General features: G+C 52.9%; 1 protein-coding gene across 7 annotated transcripts in view; it reads right to left on the bottom strand.

Moving 5' to 3' along the window:
- Positions 1–1,120: 1,120 nt before the first annotated feature.
- The window catches only part of PRDM11 (PR/SET domain 11), an 85,155-nt gene continuing 66,525 nt past the window's right edge, over positions 1,121–19,750 (bottom strand). For 6 of the 7 annotated variants that reach the window (XM_047691739.1, XM_047691736.1, XM_047691738.1 and 3 more), the window contains 3 exons: positions 15,930–16,117; positions 11,472–12,098; positions 1,121–10,334 (listed from right to left, as the gene is read on the bottom strand). In XM_047691739.1, coding sequence (XP_047547695.1) covers positions 8,170–10,334; positions 11,472–12,098; positions 15,930–16,117 — 2,980 coding nt within the window. In that variant the 3' untranslated portion in view covers positions 1,121–8,169. The remainder of the gene's footprint in view (positions 10,335–11,471; positions 12,099–15,929; positions 16,118–19,750) is intronic. The other variant, XM_047691741.1, reaches the window with a different exon arrangement.

Below are 19,750 nucleotides of genomic sequence, written 5' to 3'. Positions count from 1 at the left end.
CTGTAGAAACTGTCCCATGGCGGGAGCTTCTCAGGTCTTTGGGAGACTGGCCAGCAACCTGAATGTTCTCTCTGAGTTGAACTCAACTTGTCCTTTGCATCTTGGAGAGGGTTGCTGGGGAGCTGCTTGGGAGAAAGGGGAAGGAAGGGAGTGGGCTAAGACTTCATGGTCTTTACCCCATCCTCCAAACCCTGCTTTGGGGAGAATGACCTCATGGCCAAGTGCAGATGGACCATCTTTCTGTTCTTTGCTTCCCGGTGATGGAATCATTCACAAACTCCAGACACGGTTGCCAATATGTCAAATCTGGATGGCCAGCCGTGCGGTGCAGGCAGACCCTGGTTCACCTGGGCTGCTCAGACATGGACAGCTAGGCCCCTTTGCTCCTTCCTTTCTTCTTCCCCCTCCTCTGGGAAAAGAAGAGAACCAGAACATTCCATGGGAACTGTGCAGTGGCTTTCACAACAGCCTCTGATTGACCAACTGGAGGGGCTGGGAGGGTCACAGGCTGGGAGGAAGATGGCAGGCGCTAAGAAGACAGAGGTTAAAAAAGGGGGAGAGGGATCAGCTCCTAAAAAAAAAGGCAGACTAAGGGAAGCAGACACTGAGAGTAGGAGAGCTTCGCATCCTGAGAAGAAGGAATAAAAACACTTATCTGTGTCTTTATTGAATTTATGCCGATCTTCATTCTAAAACAATTTGGGCAAAGTGCTGCTGATCGCCCATCACCAGGTCAGTGCCGTTAGCAAACCACCAGGGAAATGCTCTTGAGAATCGAGCAAGGCAGTCGGAGGGAGGGAGAATCAGAACAACAATCCGTTGGCAACAGCTCTGCGTGCTTCCTCCAAGATCTTTTGTGGCGTAAAGGCATGTGGGGGCAGTTAGATTTATTTTAAATGGTTTTAGTTACATCTCCTTTGGGTCAGATGGGTGGGTGAGGCATGTAGGTTACCTGCTGGAAATGGACTCCACTGGGGAAAGAGGAAGGGGCTTCTTCTAGTTCCTCCCAATGGGGCAGCAGGCAGGTTCCCAGCCTGACCCTGGAGCCCTTGAGATGGGACCCATTCTGAATGGCCTAGAGCCCAGGCCTGGGATGGAGGCAAGGAGGCAGAGATTTGACTTTGGCGAGTAAATTTAAATGCTTTTATTAACAATCTTCTTACATTACAAGGATAATATGACAAAAGGAAAGTTTCTGCGTACATATTATGATAAACCAACATAGCTCTATTTGTATCCAGTGTTCTAGGCCCGTCACACAGGTACTATAAAGCGTAGTCTGCAAAATAATAACACCGAGAGGTTTTTTTTTTTTTAAAGAAAGAAAGTATTAACATATTAATATGTATGTGATAATAGACTCCTAGGTATCCCCCCCCACCCCCACTTTATTTTTCCTTTGTGATTGAAATGAACCGGTTCAGCAGCGTGGGGGTGGAGAGAAGGAGAGAGGGCCCGAAAAAGAGCAGATTGGATTGCTGGCTCTTCCCCAGAGACCAAAGTGAAGACGGAGGGGTGCCCGAGGGCAGCCTGGCCCTTGTCTTCTTGCGAGCGGTATTGTAACCGGCTGTCCTCCCCTGGATGGGGGGCCCGGTGCCCGTGAGGTCCAGGCTATGCTCTCTCTCTCTGAGGTACAGTGCATCGTGGGTTGCTCCCCTGGGATGCCCACCCCTGGCCACGGCTCTGACCCACCGCTGTGGCAGGGGCTGGCCTGGTCTCTCTGGAGGCACTGGAGGGTGTCCCGGGCCCCAGCTGGCAGCCAGCTGTGGCTCAAGGAGACCCAGGCAGATGTGGAGGGGAGAAGAGGTGGGCATTGGCAGAACAGACCCGCCCCGGACAACAGGTGTAGGGGTGGGTCTGCTGGAGACTGAGGTACGTTGGTAGATGGCAGGAGAGAGGAGGACGTGGCGGTCAGAGGAGGCTCGGGGACAGAGGTAAGTGCCTTTGGAGAGCTGAAAGGCCTGGGCCAGTCCAGGGAGCAGAGGATGCAGCCAACGCGGGCTGTCTCCCATCACGGGTGGCCCCATCAGCCCCTCCTCTCCTACCTGCAGGGCGGAGAAACGGTAGAGAGAAACCTGGAAGCTACACGGGCTCCTGATTCAGTCAGGGCCGCAGGAGCCCTCCGTCGGTCTGCCAGCCGCACCAGTGCCCCCCACCCTGCCTGCAGGCCTCCAGACATGCCCTTCCCGCCTCGGGTGGCAGCAGGGACAAGCCAGGGATGGCATCCTCCCCTACGGAAGCGGATAAGCTTGGGGCACCCGGCTCAGCCGCTGCCCCGAGTCACAGAACGAGAACAGTGTACATGAACTAAACCTGCCGGTTATGGTGGCGGTGGGCTGCGGGGGTCGTTGGACCTCCACGCGGGAGAGGGGGGAGCGTTGTCCTGAGTACGGCCAGCAGCAGCAGCTGTGCAAAGTGGGCTGAGCCAAAGCCCGGCTTCGGAACTTGAGTTGCCACTGAAGTTATGAGTGTGTGGGCAGGTCTGTCCCACCTTTCTCTGGTGCCCCCCTGCCCGGGCGGAGAGCCCCCGCACGTCAGGCAGCACTGGCTGGCGCTCCTGCTGCCCGCCTCACCCCTGGACGGGGCGGGGGGGGGGGGGGGAGGCCCGAGGCCGAGGGCGGTGGAGGGGGTGCTGGAGGGGGTGAGGGAGGCTGGGCCGCCCTTCCTCCAGAGGCTTGGCCTCTAGGGGGCAGCAGAAGCACCTAAGGTGGGGAGGGCGGCCTCCTCCCTGGGCACCCCCGGGTCCAACTGGCACCTTTCCTATTGCCACCAGTGCTGCTCCTTCCGGGGGGAGGGGTGTGGGATGGGAGGGCATTGGGGAAATTGTGCAGTGGTCCCTCCACCAGGGCCCAGAGACCACGTCCTCGTGCCAAGCGGCACTGACAACCAAAGCGTTGGATGGCGCGGGGGCGGCGGGGGGGGGGGGGGTGACAGGTGAGGAGGAATACGGGGGAGGGGCGAGGAAGGATGGGGGGCCCCTGCGGCTGGAGCGCGAGTCTCCTTCTGCCTCAGCCCAAGCCTGCAGGGAAGGCGAGAAAGTGCATGGAGAGGGCGGGGAGCCGGTCACTGTCCCCTCCTCTGGGGAGGAGGCCCCAGGCCCTGCACACCTGCCTCCCACCGCAGAGGCTCCGCCTCCTGCCACCCCCCCCCACCTCAGCCCGGCTCTGCGACAGGCTTTCCCGTTGCTCTCCCAGCTCTCTATAGACTCTATTTTTTATATCTATTTAAAACATAGAAATGTATAAATATATAGGATATTATTTATAGATATATAGACGTGATTTAATCTCATACTCGCGTGTATCCGTACTGTATATGTCAGTATATACAATATATATGCTGTAATATTTGTATTACACACTGCACACACCCCCTGCTTCCATGCGCTCACGCTCCTAGGGAGACTGGATTGCATAGGTATTTGCAGAAAACACCACTTTGGGGGATTGGGGGTTGGGGGAGGGAAAGCCAGATGGAAGAGGAGGGCCGTACCATTTTCCTCCCCAAAGGGCACTTTTTCTCCCTCTGGCTAACGCACAAGGATCACCTCAGAGGCTCCTTAAAAATATCACAGCTCCATCCACTCAGCTAAAGGACCCTGTGAACAGAGAGCAAGAGAGGGGTCTCCCTCCAAGCAGAAGAAGGGCCCTGTGTGTCTCTGGACAAAATCCTCCCTCCTTAGGACGTGAGGAAGAAACCAGACCACAACCCATGACCCAGCACCACCTCCCCCAGGAGGCTGGTGTCTGGAATGGGACCGTCCCAAAGTCACCTGCCTTCCAAACATGCCACGCCCACCTAAGGAGGCCTGGCCTCTCTGCCCACGGCTACCCCAGGCTGGCCAGGCTAGGGCAGCCACCTGAAGGGGTCAAGGGGCGTGAGGTCCAGTGTCACTGGAGCCCTCATCACAGACTGGGTGTGGGGCCTAGATACAGCACCAGTTCTACTCGGAAATCAACCCAGACCACATGCCAAAACCAGATCCAGATGCAGAATTCTCTTTCTGGAAGGGGGGAGGGAGAAAGGCAGGGAAAGGAATCTACATGTACTACTTCAACTCCCAGGCTACCTCCTGGACCCCTTAGGGCTCCAGGTGACCAGGAACCCTACACCTGCCTGGGCCAAGCCTGTAGTCCATTCCGGAGTCACCACAATCATTTTCGGCATCCAACATGCTTTTTCCCTCTTTTCTCTTTCTTGGTATCACGTCCAAACATAGGGAAAATATTTAAACACGACTTTAAGTAATTATAAGCTTCTTCCTCCAAATGACAGGGTTGGCACAAGTAGGTCAAGGAGAGGGGGCTCAGCAAGACGACTCAACATGGAAACATACAGCGGGGGCTGGGGCGAGACCCCCGAATGCCCTAGACTCAGGGCCAGCACCCAGGCCGGCCATGCAGACACCCTGGAGCTCGAGCCTGCTCTCATTCTCCAGAGAGGATGAGAAAGTAAGGATCTGCCCTGCATTACAGGATGTGAAAAAAAGAAACAGAAAAAGCAAGTGTATTGGATGCCTGGACTCTTACCTTCAACCAGGCAGGCAAAACGTGGGCATTCCACATGGTAAGAGTTGTAGACAGGGCTCGGCTGTCCTCAGGGTTCACGGACACTGGATGGCTATGGTTGTCTCTTTCCTCCATGGAGGGGAAGCAAACCATCTTCGTCACGAGGGCTTGGGGCTCTGCAGTGTATCTGCTTGACATAAATGGCCATGACCCTGAACTCGCTTCCCACCCGCCTCTATGAGCCAAAGAGAGTCACCAGTCAGCCAGCCCTACTAGGACAAGTCTCAACCCCAGAGACAAACATGTCCTTCGAAGCCAGGAGCTGAGCTGCAGGGCTCGATCGCATCTGAAGTGACCACATTCGAGATGCCAGGACCAGCCGGCCACAGCGTTTTATGCCCATCAAAGGGAGATTAGGCTAGGTAAGCATTTGGTTCCCGAGGCTAGACCCCGTGGGTCTCAATAGCCCAGGAGTCTTTCCCAAGGAGGCCGAAGAATGGAAACGCCTAGGCTAGAAATCACAGGCAGCATTCACGGGATGGCAGCACTGCGCCTCCTGGGAGCATCCAGCTTGAAAAAGTCCCTGTGTGAATTGCAGTGGTATGTCACCCAATTTGTTCCCCGGTTACTCCTGTCCTAAGGCACAGTGACCTTCAGAGTGCCTGACACAGCCCAGGCCTGGCTGGATGCAACAGAAGTCCTGAGCTCCCCGAGTTTTAGAGCACCTTGCCCAACTTCAAGACCTGATGCATGGACACTTGCTGTGCAGCGCTGCCAGCAGCTTCTAGCTTCTAGCCCCGAGGCAGCTTACCAGCTCCCAGCTCTCTCAGGAGACACCGGGTGGTTGCTGGCATAGGCCCAAAGGATTTTGTCCTCCACCCCAGATAAAAATTTGAGGTCATTTTGGCCACGGCCGTCTTAAAACAGCCAGAGCCCTGACTAGTGCTCAGGGAGACATAAATGATTGACCCAGGGGATAGCTCCCAGTGTTGGGGGTGAAGGGGGGAAGAAGGGGAAAGGAGAAGGTGTAAGGCATCTGGTGGCTAGAAGAAAGGATCCCAACCTACTGTTTCTGGCCCCCACCAAGGCCCCCTTGCCAGCCATCTCTGCCCTCAACCCAGCTTAGTTACTCTGTGTGATGTTCAAAGAAAGCTCCCACGGACGGGACAGTTTGTGTGTGTGGTGGAGAGGATGTCGAAGAGGGACAGGTGAAACCTTGTGCTTTGCAACAGTATCCATGTGACCACAATTACTGACCCGGATGGGGAAAAGCAGGCAGTGGAGGGAGTTTAGTTGAGTGGGGGGAGGCTCATCAGCTTAAACTAGGGACACAGTACAAGGTTGGGAATTCCAAAGCCTCAGAAAGAGCTCTGGGCGTTTCCTTGCTAGTTCCTGCTCTCTCCTTGTTCAGAGGACAGTGGGGAAGAATGTGGGACCAGGGAGGAGGCTGGCGGGGTGGGGGGTGAATGTCACCAGGCAGGGGTGCATTGATTTGTTGAAGAAGGCAGCATATGAGGCCTGGCAGTGGGACAGTCGGAGAAAACCAGTTTTTTTTTTTGTTTGTTTCTTGTTTTTTTTAACATGCTACATCACTGTTGAAAATGAACAAAAAAGTTTCAAAAATAATATATAATATATATATATATAATATATTTATATAATGAAAAGCTATCGACTAGCAGCAATGATTCTAAAGTTATCTTAGCACCAAGACCATAGGGGTGAGGGAGGGGACGTGTGGGGGGTGAGGGGACTGGGCAGGACAAGGAAGGGGGAGTGACATGTTCAGTGTTGATGACATTTCCACTATGGTTCTCGACAGTGGCATGAGGCCTCGGAAACAAGATAAACCCAGAAGGAAGAAGCCACCACAGTTTCATGTTTGAGCCAGGCAGGTTGGGGACACGTGGGCCTTGCTTGTGGCCAGATCACACCGTCCTTCGCCCGCCCTCTGCCATGAGAGAGGGGCGGGTCCCTGTAGAACTGACCATGGACGACACAGCTCTTCCTCCCTCCCCCACACAGGACCTGTATCCACAATACAAGATCTCTGCATACCCAATATGCATAAATCAGACATGGAAACATGAACAGAAGTTCTAAACAGCTCACGCACATTTTTTTTTTTAAAGAACTCCCTTGCGAGGTATACTGTTAGTTAAATGAACAAAAGAGCATTGATCAGACTCCTCTAGCTTAAACCACTGCTTACCCCAGGGAGTAGGCAAGTGGCTATTTCTAAAGCTTATATCATGGTTGTGTGTGTGTGTGTGTGTGGGTGTGTGTGCGTGTATGCTCACGCATATGTGTGTGTGTATGTGTGTGTAGGCTGATGCCTTGAGAGTCCTGTCTGACCTCTTGCTTATTCCTTTTCCTTTAGGACATCTCTACCCTGTTCAAAAGAAGGAAGCCTTCCCCGGCGTGGGTGCAACGCCTGTTTTCCCACTGCCTTCTGCCAGGTCCAAGGGTTCATTACCAGCCTTGTCACCAAAGAAGGCCTTGAGCTCTAGAGACCCTCCTTTGGGTCACGCATAACCCAGGGCACAACTTGCATTGACATCTCCTGCCACTGAACTAGAGCAGGCATTTGATTATTAAAGGAACAACAACAACAAAAATACCCCCGACACATTCTGTGATTATAAAGACAGCATAAATAATTCATGTAAATGAAATACATACCTTTCATTTTACTTGTTTTTAGCCCCAAATCCCTGCCCTGTTAGGGTCTGGATTTCTTGGCTCTTCATTTCCCCCATAGTCCTGGATCTGACTGGAATTATATTATTTTACCCCACACTACGTAAGAACAGGAATGCAAAAAATCCCCCCCTTCCCCATAGACACACACACCTTGTCCCTTCCCCAGGATTTCAAGCTCGGTGGTAAGGCAATTTTGCCTTCAGGATAACAGGTAAGATCTTTAGGATCGGGGGTTCTGGAAGGAGGGAATCCATAACCCAGGGATGGGAGAGGCTACAGAGGTGGGCAAGTAGTGGGTGTCACAGTTTGACCGACACATTTGTTTCTAAGACAGTGAAGGAACACTCCTCAGGAAATGCATACAGACCTGTTGAGCTGAAATCAGGGGGAGAGGGAAAGAGTCACAAGCCCCGATCCAGATACACCACCCACCCTGTCCCAAATCAGAGATGGGATTCAGCTCCACCAGCGTGGCCACGAAGGGGCCGACGACCCCGTCGCAGACCGAATGAGAAAAGGAAAGGCAAGAACAGAAACCCAAACCCAAACCGCTCCAGCCCCAAGCAAAAACGCACAACAAACCACCTCGACCGGATGCCAGAGACCAGTCACTTAAGCTTCAGGCTGTTGGTTGGCTGTGAGGCGGGAACGCGTGTGGCCCCAGCACGGGCTTCCGTGAGGGAAAAGGATGGCCACAGAGGCTACAGCTGCCAGATCATGTAGAGGAGAGTCCGTTTCCAACATCATTCCTTTCTGAAAGCTCCCAGTGGCTTCTGGTGGATGCGTCACCTTGGTTTTTAAAAATTTTCAGTGTGGGTTTATATATATATATATGTGTGTATATATATATATATATATATATATAATGTAATATATATATTTATATAATATATCAAAGCTTATGAGTATAGATTAAAAAAATATTCAACAGCTTAGTGAACTCTGGGTCGCCGGCCCCCTAGATGTCTGGGTAAAACTCGGACCCGTGGTCCACGGTCTGCAGCACGGGCTTCTGCTCCAGCACCGACATCCTGCTGAGGACCTCGGCGGACAGCGCGTAACTGTTGCCGGACTTCTCCTCGAACCAGCTGTCCAGGGCTCGCTTGGCGTCGAAGTTGGCGATCGGCGGGCCGTTCACAGCGATGGTCAGCAGGTCGCTGAGCTGCTCCAGGGTCAGGCGGGAGCGGTGGTTTTTGCGGACTCGCTGCAGGGCGTTACGGCCTTTCTCGCAGCAGGCAGTGGACGTGGGGAGGACTTTGAGGACCTGGATGATCTTGTTCAAGAGCGGGAAGCGCTGTTTGTACTTGCAGATGTGGCCGATCAGGTCTTTGAAGCCATTTTTGGTATAGTAATCCGCCTTGAGCTCCCGCCACTCCATCAGCAGGCTGCCCCGGGGGTCCAGCCCCTCCCTGCAGACATCCCGGGAGAAGGTCGGGATGGCCTCCAGGTGATCGAATATCTGCACCATGTCCTCCTTGCCGTAGCTCAGGAGCTCCTCGCTGTTCCTGGGCCAGGCGGCCAGGTCGAACACCTGGCAGGCCTTCACGAAGATCCGGCTGCGGGAATCAAACCTCTGAGCCAGGATCACCTGGGTCTTCTGGCAGATCTTCTCCCTGACGGACTGGAACTTGGCCTCGGCCACCCTGAGGTTCTTCATGGCGATCCCGTTGAAGCTCTCTCGGAAGTTCTCCTCGAACTCCTGCAGGTACTCGCCGGGGGAGTCGGCCAGGCGGCTGACCTCCTGGATGGCCTCCTCGATCTTGTCGTCCACCTGCGACACCAGGAGGTACTCGCCCTGGAAGACGTAGGCCAGGCGCGAGAGCACGGCGATCACGTCCAGGAGGAAGTAGATGAGCTTGATGGACTGGTAATCCATGAGGAACTGAAGCAGGGCCAGCGCGATGGCCGACGCGTCGGCCCGCTGCGTCTGGCTGCTGACGTCCTTGAGGTGGGCCACCACCTCCAGGTAGTCTTTAATGAGGGCGTTGAGGACGTTCTGTTCCCCGATGATCCACCTCACGGCGCGGATGTCCCCCAGGAACTCCGTCTCCTCACACAGGGTGGACGCCGTGGACCGCAGCTCGCCCATGAGGCGTGGCGAGTACCGGTAGAAACTCAGCAACTGCTTCAGGTTGTTCTCCAGCTCCTCCAGGCAGGGCAGCTCCTTGCCGCTGATGGCGTCCAGGATCTCCAGGTGGGGCCGGTGCACCATGAAGGGCAGGCACAGCAGCCAGGGCAGCGTCTTGCGGATGGTCATGAACATGCTGGCTCGCAGGCTGGCCGTGACGTTGGCCCCGTCGATGCCCAGGCCCACGGTGGGCTTCTCGTCCTGCAGCCGGATGCCCAGGGCCGAGAAGGCCCGGTCGAGCGCCTGCAGGTAGCTCTCGGTGCTGGAGAAGCCCAGCTCCTGCAGGGACAGGAACTCGGTGGCCGGGGGTCCGTCGCTGCTGGTGTACTGGACGTAGACGGCCACCGTGTCGGCCAGCAGGTCGTCGCTCTGCCCGTCTAGGATGATGCTGAGGCAGGGCGACTGGCGGACGCGCTCCACCAGGTCCTCGCGCAGCGCGCGCGCGATGTGGTGAATGAGGATCTGGCAGTCGCCCTCGTTCATGTACTGGTCCACCACCTTGAGCTCGCACTTGCGCAGGAGCTCGGCCAGCGGCCGGAAGTCCAGGTAGGGCCGGCCCTCGAGCGCCAGGTGGTAGGCGGTGTTGAAGAGCAGGGTCATGTTGCGGCACATCTCCTCCGTCTTCTCGGGGTGCATCCGTAGCTTGTACAGCTGCAGACACTTCTTGTGCAGGTTGCTCTGGCTGTGCAGCTTGATGGTGTGGATCTTGAACTGCTTGGAGCCGATGATGAAGGCCGACGTGCGGGACGACTGCACGGTGTACTGGCGGCATACGTGGCACCACATCTCGTTGAGGGTCGGGGAGTACCGCAGGAACCAGAACTTCTTCAGCCACTCCTGCTTGAAGCGGCGGATGCGGCGCCCGCTGGCGGAGGACAGCTTGGAGGGCTCATCGGCGGCGGTCATCATGTCGTTGGACACAGACTCGTCGGCAGAATCGACCTCCTGGTCGTCGTCCTCCATGAGGGCGGGGCCGGAGACCAGGCTCTCCGAAGCTGGAAGACAAATGGGAAGGAAACATTGAACCCCGAGTGGCCAAAATGGCAGGCGGTTCCAGAATGAGCGGGGGCTCCGGCGAGAGGTCGGTGGCACACCGTGTGAAACAGAGGCCAGATCTGGGGACAGACTGAACCCCAGCCTAGAATTTATTTATTTATTTATTTATTTATTCATTCATTCATTCATTCATTCATTTTAATGCGCACTCCTGTTCTCCGCGTGTGACCTTTGCTTTCCGGGGATCAGGCTTGGTGGCCTTCCTGCTCCAGGCGGCCTGCCTTTACCCTCCACTAGTGGGCGCTCAAAGCCAGCGGGAGAGAACACAGCGCACCCAGCCTGCCCCGGTCACACAAACAGCCAAGTCGTGGAGCTCCGTTTCTCTGGGCGCTAACGTGGTCAGGGAGCTGTGCTGTCCTCCAACGCAGGCAGCTTGCCACGGGCCCAGCTTATTTCCGGATCAGAATGCAGCTGAGTTAAGACGCATGCTTTGAATATCTGAAACACCTCATTCTGAGCTAAGGGATGTGGTTAAAATAGGAAATGCTATGTAAATACGCGGTCTCAGCTGCAGCTGTGTACTGAAAAAAACCTTCCTGGTTGTCGACGGGCTCTAGAACATCCAGGCAGCCAACAGAAAAGGGCCAAGGTGTGCAGCCACGGGTCGTATGTCCCAGGCCTTCTGGAATTCCAGGCAGGGGAGAGAGAACCATGTGTGGCAGAACAGCAACTCGGGAGGAGAAGAACGAGGTCGTGTCCCGGGGCTGAGTTCGAGAAGGCCGGGAGCTCTCCCCACCGACCCAACTGTGAGCTGCCCTGCTTGGGCGGGGGCAGAGACAAAGATTGGGTCTGGAAGTTGAGCATGGGGCTAAGACACCCCCAGGACCGCCAGAGAAGGGCAACGGGTCAAGAACACAGCACACACCCCTCCTGCAGTGGAACTTCCTTTATTGACGAGGAGGATACAAGGGTGAGACACAAAGCACCCCCCGGGGGCTGCGGAGCAGCCTGTCTGAGGCAGGCACCTACGGGTGTGGGGCTCCCCAAAGGTGGCTCCCACAGAGCGTGCCTGGCCCCCTCACACTGGCCACAGGGCGCTCTTCCCTCCGACCACCATCTCAACCACACCAACTTACCTGCAGGGTCCGAGAACTCTGGGAGCTCCAGTACCTGTGTTGGCAATACGGGGGGCTCGGGAAGCTTCCCGGACTTAAGCATGTCTAGTTCGGCCTGGAGTTCCCGGACCTTCTTCTTTAGGCGGATACAGTTAGGGCAAAAGGAGGTGGTGGGAAGCTCGTGAGGGTCGGATGCAAGGGAGGCCTCTGCGGGACTGTCAGCCTTGAAGGACGAAGGCTCCTCCTCTTCATCCTCCAACGGGCCTGGCTCCTTGGAAGCCCCCTGCGGGATCTTCCAGTCCCCTTCCCCCGGGGTCCGGCTGACATTCTGCACGCCATGGGACACGCTCATTGCACACCGACTGTAGGCATCGTCCTGGTACTTGGGGACCTTCCTGATGACCAGCGAGGTGCTCAAAGCCAACTGACGAGCTTCCGCCTTTGCAGACTCCAGTGAAGCCTCCAACACATCCTTGAAAATGAGGTCAATCTTCTTCTTCTTGGCCTGGGGGTGTGCATCCCCCTCATCAAAGCCACGCTTGTACAGACTTTTGCCCTGTCTCAACACGGGGAGCTGAATGGGACCCCTCAGGTCTTCTGGGTTATCCAGAGCCTGCTCAGACTTCTCCCTCTGCAACCTCTTCTCTCCTAGGAAGGAAAACCAGGGTGTGAGGATGTGGGGAAAAGCCCCGAGGTGGGAGAAACCGACAGAAAACAAAGCAGGCCTCCTGCTAGCCAGTTCACTGGACACATTCCTCTGGGGCTGGCCCTGTGGGGGGCAGGTGTGACAGAAAGGGAGAGGCGAGTCACTCAGTGGGTCATAGGATCTAGAGTGGGACCCGAAAAAGTGGGAAGAATTCTTGAAAAAGACCGTTTCAAGGGAGCCTTATGTCTGTACGCTGCACATTTATAGGTCCAGGGAATGCTGGAGGGGAAGGCAGTTGGGAGTGCGGTCACCCTAGAAGCGGACACCCCACCAATCAGACCGGGCAGGTGGGAGCAGACCTCAGAGCTCAGCTCATGTGGATCCCCACCCTCCGGGCTTCTTGTCCAGGCCTGGCAATCAGAAGATGTCTGCTTCGACTTGGTAAAAGGTACGCAGGAAACACTGCGTCCGCTCCTCCCTGCTCCCTGCCTGCTTCCAGATGGCCCCGTAGGGTCAGAGTGGCATGATCGCACTGACCCAAAGCATTCTTGAAATATAGCTGTGTCTCCTTACCTGATCCTTCAAGGGACGTTCCCTTTTCTATCTCTTGCCATCATGTGACTGACTTCAAAGATGTTGGTGAGCTCCCAACAGTAATTTTAGCCTGATTCTTTAAAACAGCCGACATAGTTTCATAAATGGCTACAGAAGTGGGTTCCCTGGGGGGTACAGATGCTCAAGGGGAACCCTCAGAAGGTCCTGACAGCAGCCCATGGGACTGGGAAATCACAAAGCCTTCCTAGATCAGGGCAGGGCCTTGGGAGATGACTCTGGCCAAGGACTTGTCCCAAATATACATTGCCATTAGGCTTCTGGAAGCTGGGTTTGCTAAAAAAAAAAACCTCTGAATGAAGGGCAAGGGGTCTTTGTGAGTGATCCAGGTGTTCCAGAAGACAGAGCCCTGGCTTCCCACAGCTGGCAAGGGGGGCTGTGCCCTGGGCCATGTAGGAAATCCGTGTTTCCTACAGGTAACAGCAGAAAGAGGCTACCTTGTTCAGGACACCCATCTTCTGTCCTCACCAGAACACCTGAGGAGCAGCCTCATGTTCAAGGTCGCTGGAAGTCAGGTGACTCTCACAGCCTACACTTCCATAACAGCTGAGGGGCAGAAAGCGTGAAGATGAACGCTTGTTTAAAAAAAAAAAAAAAAAGCCACGTTTGTATTACACATTAGATGTGACACTTGCCCATTTAGAATCTCTAAACATCAAGGGCCACCCTGTCACTTCTCACGGATCAGTCAGGCAGCAAAGAGCTGAGGATGTCGGGAGGTCAAGGCTACACATCACCAGGGAGTCCTCATGCCTCTCTGCTCAAAGACAAGGTCATTCAGATTTTCTAGGATGCATGGGAGACTTCTTGGGGGCTCAAGCCTTCCAGAAAAATCTAGGGGCTGAAAAAAACCTTGAAGCAGCAATGGAACTGATTTCAAACCCTCCATAAAATATGGGGGAAAACACCACAAAGTGAATCAGTAACTCAAAGTAGATCAAATAACATAAATTTTTTGAAAGCACTGTATCAGATGCGTCCTGTTCTTACAAGATAACCACAAAGGCATAATTTACACTGTCTTCAGGGAACAGTTCTGGGCTCTGAGTAATGTCCCTACTTAAGAAGGACTAATAATTCATGCTCTGGCCTTTCTCAGGGCCCCATCCTCCAATTACAAAGAAAGCTGCTTCCATGCAAGACCTTCAGTGATTGAGGGTAGGAATCCCCTTTCCGGAGCGAGGCTGGCAACAATCTAAGACAACAGTCTAAGCTTCCACCAGCTAGCTATTCAGTCCGCCGAAACTACCGGCTACAGAGCCACCGCTGCATCCAAAGGCCACTGAGCTCACCACTGCTCCCAAGGGCTTTAGGACCAACACCCCCCATCCCCCCTCCCCCTCTCTGGCCCTGACCCACAGGGTGCCTTTTGGTGTCCTTCCTGTTTCCTACTGCCCAGCCTGGCCAGCCTCCTGTATCTTTGCAAGTCTTCATGGATCTCATTTCAAATCTCTCTGCCACGCCTCCTTTGAACCACTCCTGAAAGCTCACTCCCTTCTCTGAGCATTCCCCTTGGGTCTCAGAGCTCTCTCAGGACGACTGCAGCTTGAGGTACTTTGGAGAAGACACTGGGAGGGGGGAAAGAACATTATAAATCCTGAAGAATTCAAGAAGATTACGGCCAAGGGATGAAACCTGTGTCCTCAGATATGACTTCTCTTGGTTTTCTTTTCTTCTGGTGATACGGTTCTCGTGGAGACTTCTTGGATGTCTTCATTCATTTCTTCTTTTATCCATTCGACAAAGATTTATTGAGCTGCTACTAGGTACCAGACATGCTTACATAAGGCATCTTCAGAGGTCAAATGGAAACCGTGGCAATCTTATCATAGAAACATGCCTTCCCGCGAGAAATCGGCCTATGCCCAACCCCCAGATCCGAAGAAGACAAGAAGTGGGTATGTCTACTGGGCCTTGTCACTGCCCATCCAATCACAGATACCTTTTACCAAGTCAGGCAGTAGCTGTGCATTCAATGTCCACAATCTGCTTTATTCTGTTTTGTTTCTAAAAATAGCTTAATTGCAATGGGCCACCCCACTCCCTCTTCCTCGTCTCCACTCACACTCCACATGCAGATTTATTTCCAATAAGTAGGTTGCTCAGGAATGTGATATCGTCGGGCCTGGGGATAGCCCCGGTTCCTGGAACCACATGGACTCTAGGTATTTGAATGTGTGTTTTTAGCACAAGAAAGGTCCCCTAAAAAGAAGGAGCCAGACTCACCAGTTTGCTTTGGCCAGAGTGAGGATATGGTAGAGAGGCAAAGGGCTAGGGGCTGGGGAGTATTTTAAGCCACCTTCCAATGACTCATTTAAATGGAGTCTGGATGGACATCTCACCCACCAAGCCATCACCCACACCTATGGTCTCCTTCCCACCTCCCTCCAGCCTTCTTCTAATAGAGACTGTTCGTGCACAGCATGGGACTTGGCCTTCCAAGGAGACCAGGAGGTAGTAGGGAAGAAACTAGTTTGGTCAGAGAGGCCTATAACACTGTAAGTTAGAGGCTAGACCCTGCACTGAGACCGATGTGCACGAGAAACCCCTCACTGCTCTTCCCAGCCACGTGACCCCGGGGCGGGGGGGGGGGTGTGTGGGGTGGGGGGTCACCGTATTTATCTGGTGCTAGGTTTCTGCAGTTGTGAGATGGGGATCACAGTCCACAGGGGATCATTAGAATCAAGAACTCACAGCTGAGGGCTTACAGGGGTCAAGGTGGACATTGCTCTCGATGTGTTCTGTGTGGTACCTAATTCTCCCGGCATGCTCATGAGGTGAACACTCCTGTCCTGAGAAGCACGTGCACGCTACAGAACAGCAGCTTTGTGCATGGGACCCACTTAGTCAATGTTTGCTACTACTGAGCCAGTGGCACCTTCTAGCACCTTTCCGTCCCTTTGACTTGGGCAAAGAGGATCAATTTTGATGAAACGTACGTGCTTAGCTCTGGGGCCTCGTCTCTTTGGATACTCTCAAACGTCTGTAACAGGGTTTCCGAGGGAGGACAACACGCAGGAGTGCCTGCCGCCCTGCCCAGAGCTGTCGCTCACACCCAGACCAGCTGCCCATCCCCCCACCCCACCCCCTGAAGTCCCTCTGGGTCTCCCCATTGCTGGTAGACTGCGTTTCCCATTGGTTTTCTTAGGAAGCACCCAGAGAAGCTGGCTTCCCCTGTGTTGGGTGGCAGGCGTGGCCCTTGCCTCGGGGTGGGCACTCACCTCTGGCCAGATTACGGTGGATGGTTTCCTGGGACATGCTGTGTAGACGCCTCATGTAGTCCTCGCTGTACCAGACCCGGAGCCGTTCCCCAGGCCGGATGTCCCGGCACGCTCGGAAGTAGATGTGCTCGCTGTGCTGGAAGGCCAGCAGGTTCTGCTCCCTCTCCTCCCGGGAGATGACCACGTACCTGGGGGTGAGGGGGACAGGTGAGAACACACAGGCCACTCATCGCTGAGTGCCTGCCGGGGCCAGGCATGGTGCCGGGCAGGCGTGGGAGGTCAGAGGTCCACCAGCATGTGGCATATGTTGAAAAGTCCAGGGGCAGCTGCCTATCCAAGATTGGGACACCAGCTAGGGGCCCATCCCTGGTCTCAACCTCACCTTTTTGTGTGACCTTGAGCAAGTCTTTGAGTCCCTGAGAATCTGTGTTTTCTGAGCCTAGAAATGACAGCTGCCCTGCCTACCTCCCAGATTCTGGTAAATATACAATTCAACACCAGATACAAAAATGACAGCAAACCGGAAAGATTAGGTCATTTCTTCCTCACTAACTTTTAAGTGCAGGGATTCCCAGACACCCGCAGGCCTCCGATGGTGGGGAGTGTGGGGTTCTCGGACTCTTTCCAGTATTTCACAAAGCCCAGCAGAAATAACTCATGTGATGAGGGTGCCCAAAAGGGCAATTAATTAATGTGGAAGATTAATATCTTTAAAAAGTGGGTGTCCAATCCAGACAGAAGATGGAGGTAGATAAGTGACAAGAAAGGATTAGCAACCACTCACTAATCTATTTTAAGGTAAGGAAACTAAGGATCAGAGAAGGTAAGTGACTTGCCCAAGGTCACACAGTTAATAAATGGGAGGTGGAGTTTGAGTCTATTTTTTCCCCTGTAGAACTCACGGCTCCTCCGTGAGTCTGTGAAGCACCAACCCAGTGACACGCAGATAACATTGAAAGTTCCACCAAACCCTCAGTATCTCTCCCTTCCCTAGCTCTCCCTGAAATCACATTTCCGACATCCAACCTGCCTCCTCTAAAAGATGAGATGACATAACACGTACAGAGAAGTGGAGGCATAGAGATCAAAAGAGGAAATTATTTGACGTCTTAAGGATCTAGGAAATTTGGAAAAATAAACTTTTTTCCCTTAGGTTATGGTTTGTCTCAAAGGACAGGGAAGAAATCAAAATCTGTCTGACTGCCCTAACCCAGAGAGCTGTCTGTAGAGCAGTCCAGGGTAAGGAGTTATTCACAGAAAAATATCCACGGGGGTCATGAACACATAAACAAATGGAAAGTATTCAGCATCACTGATAAGAAACACAAAGTAGCAACTTGTCTCATTGGCACAGATTTCTCTCCTTTTTTTTTTTTTTTTTAAACAATAAGATCCATATTGGCTAGAAAAGCATTTCCCATCCTAATGGTAGAGAGTAAATTGGCCCGGCCCTTTGGGACACAGATTTGGTAATACGGACTCGAACAAGTATTCGACACCTTCCTAGCAGCATGATTCCTTATAGTCGGGTGGCGGAAGCAACCCCTGCGTCCACTAGTGGATACATGGATAAACAGAATGTGGGGTACGCACACGCTGCGTATTACTGGGCTTGAAAAAGGAAGGAAATTCTGATATATGCTAGCACATGAATGAACCTTGAAGATACATACGAAGTGAAATGAGCAGGTCACAAAAGGACAAATACCGTAAGATTCCATTTATATGAGGTACTTAGTCCGAATAGAAGAGTTAAATTCAGGGAGACAGAAAGTACAACAGTGGTGAGTGGGATGGGGCAGGGGTAGGATGTGGGGGTGGGGCGCGGGGGGGGTGGCGGCTGGGGAATGGGGAGTTAGGGTTTAATGGGTATCCTGTCTCAGTTGGACAAGAAGAAAAGAGCTCTGGAGAGGGATGGTAGTGATGGGTGCCCGGTGTAAATGAAATGAATGCCACCGAACTGTACACCTGAAAAAAAAGAGTGGTTAAAATGGTCAATTTTATGGTATGTATGTTTTGTCACAATTTTTGCAAAATTTAAAAAGGGACCATGAGATGCAGACCAAGTAGACAAACTGTGCTCCCATCACCCTGCCTGTGCCACTGTTTACAATCGTGCAAAAGCAAAGACATTGAAACCTCTAATACTGGATAAACATTTCAGTAAACCATGGTATATCCGTACTATGGGATGCTGTTACTCATCTAAAGAAAATGTTAGCAAAGGATTTTTCACGACGTGGAAAGACGGTCCTGATAGAACGCTGGGTGACAACAGTAGGACTGGAAACTGTTTACTTTACGGTTCCAATCATGCTTTCAAAACACGCCTCGGGAAGCTACTTGAAAGAAATACACCGCTGTTTTACCAGTGATTGATTACCCATTACAGGGGGATCTGCTTTATCAGTTTTTTCTCTGTATTTTCCAAGTTTTCCTTGCTAAGCAATTACTACAGTTACTCCCACAGCCACCCCCTAAAAAAAAAGACATGCACGAACGCCAATTCCAGGACTGGTGCCGTCCTGGCGGCCAGCCGCATTGCCAATCTACATTGCCCTGTTTTGTCAGGGACAGTCCCCTGTGGACTCTGTTCTACTCGACCCTGGAGGAGGCCATGAACTTACAAGGGGACAACTAGAGACCAGGGACCAATCCCCCTAGCAACCGGCTGCAGCACGGGTCCCCAGGTTGTGGGAGTAAGGCCAAGGATGGCCGGAGGGCAAACGTGAGTTTTTGGCTGCTTCACCCCTGTTGAGAGAAGAAGCAGCCTCCACCCTGCCAGGGGGCGGTCACACTTGCAGGATTTTTGGATTTTAGATCCCCAGAACTTGCTTGGGTCCAGGAACTTAGCCTTAACGCATCTGTGCTTGTCAGCATCAGACATGAGCACTGGTCTCCCTGAGCTGTGACGATAATACTGTGATATCCACGACGCCAAGGATGAACTTGGGGAAAGGGAAAGAGGACCCCTGGCCTAAAGAAGCCTTTCCGAAAGAATACTTCTGAGTCACAACTCTCTAGCACAGGGGTCTGCTTTCCTCCAGAACTGAGATTTCTTCTGAATGTGCAAAATGTTTTCCAGTCCCCAATTTAGTGAAAGCTTGGGGTTTGACATCCACAATTAATCACCCTTGTGGTTAGCACAGAACTAGGGTAGATCCAAAGTTTCCTACTCCCGGATTCGGAAGGCAAACCATTCATTCATCTTCCCTCACAAGAATCACTTGGACCACAAAGCACAAGGAAAGAGACACTCTTCTCTTTTTTGGGGGATATTTACGCAATCATCAAGCTCTAAAACCTAGAATTATTTTCTCTGGCATTCAACTTTAGGAGAAAAAGAGATGAGGAACATGTAACTCTCAGGCATTTCTTCAAAAGAACAACTTCTAGACTAGGTCCAAAGCTTTAGAAAGATTCAGGTCAATTTCCCTTTCTACGTCTGGTGGTTTCCTGCCCGATAAGAATCAAGGTTTAGAAGAGAACTCCAAGTCTTTGTAGCGATCCCATCTTCCAAGACAGATCAGAATGTATTAAGCATCTGATTGTATTTGGTTGTTCTGAAACTTGGCCCTTGAAATATGACATATATGGCAACTCCCAGCAAATTGTTAACAAACCGTCCCCTCAAGATGGTAAATGGAGCCAAGCTGAGTCCCAACACAAATGACTTCTAATTAGACCTCCCTCTTACCAATATTTTGCAGTAACACCCAATGGTTTGATCTACTCCCAGAATCCTCCTGTCCCCATACGACAATCCCTTTATGAAGAGCCACGCCTGTCCCATTCTGAGAGCCCTTCCCTGGAAGACAAGC

This window comes from Lutra lutra, chromosome 10 (genome assembly GCF_902655055.1).
Source record: "Lutra lutra chromosome 10, mLutLut1.2, whole genome shotgun sequence".
NCBI classification, from domain to species: Eukaryota; Metazoa; Chordata; class Mammalia; order Carnivora; family Mustelidae; genus Lutra; species Lutra lutra.
Note: the sequence above shows the minus strand (reverse complement) of the source record. Positions and strands in the feature narration are given on the sequence as shown.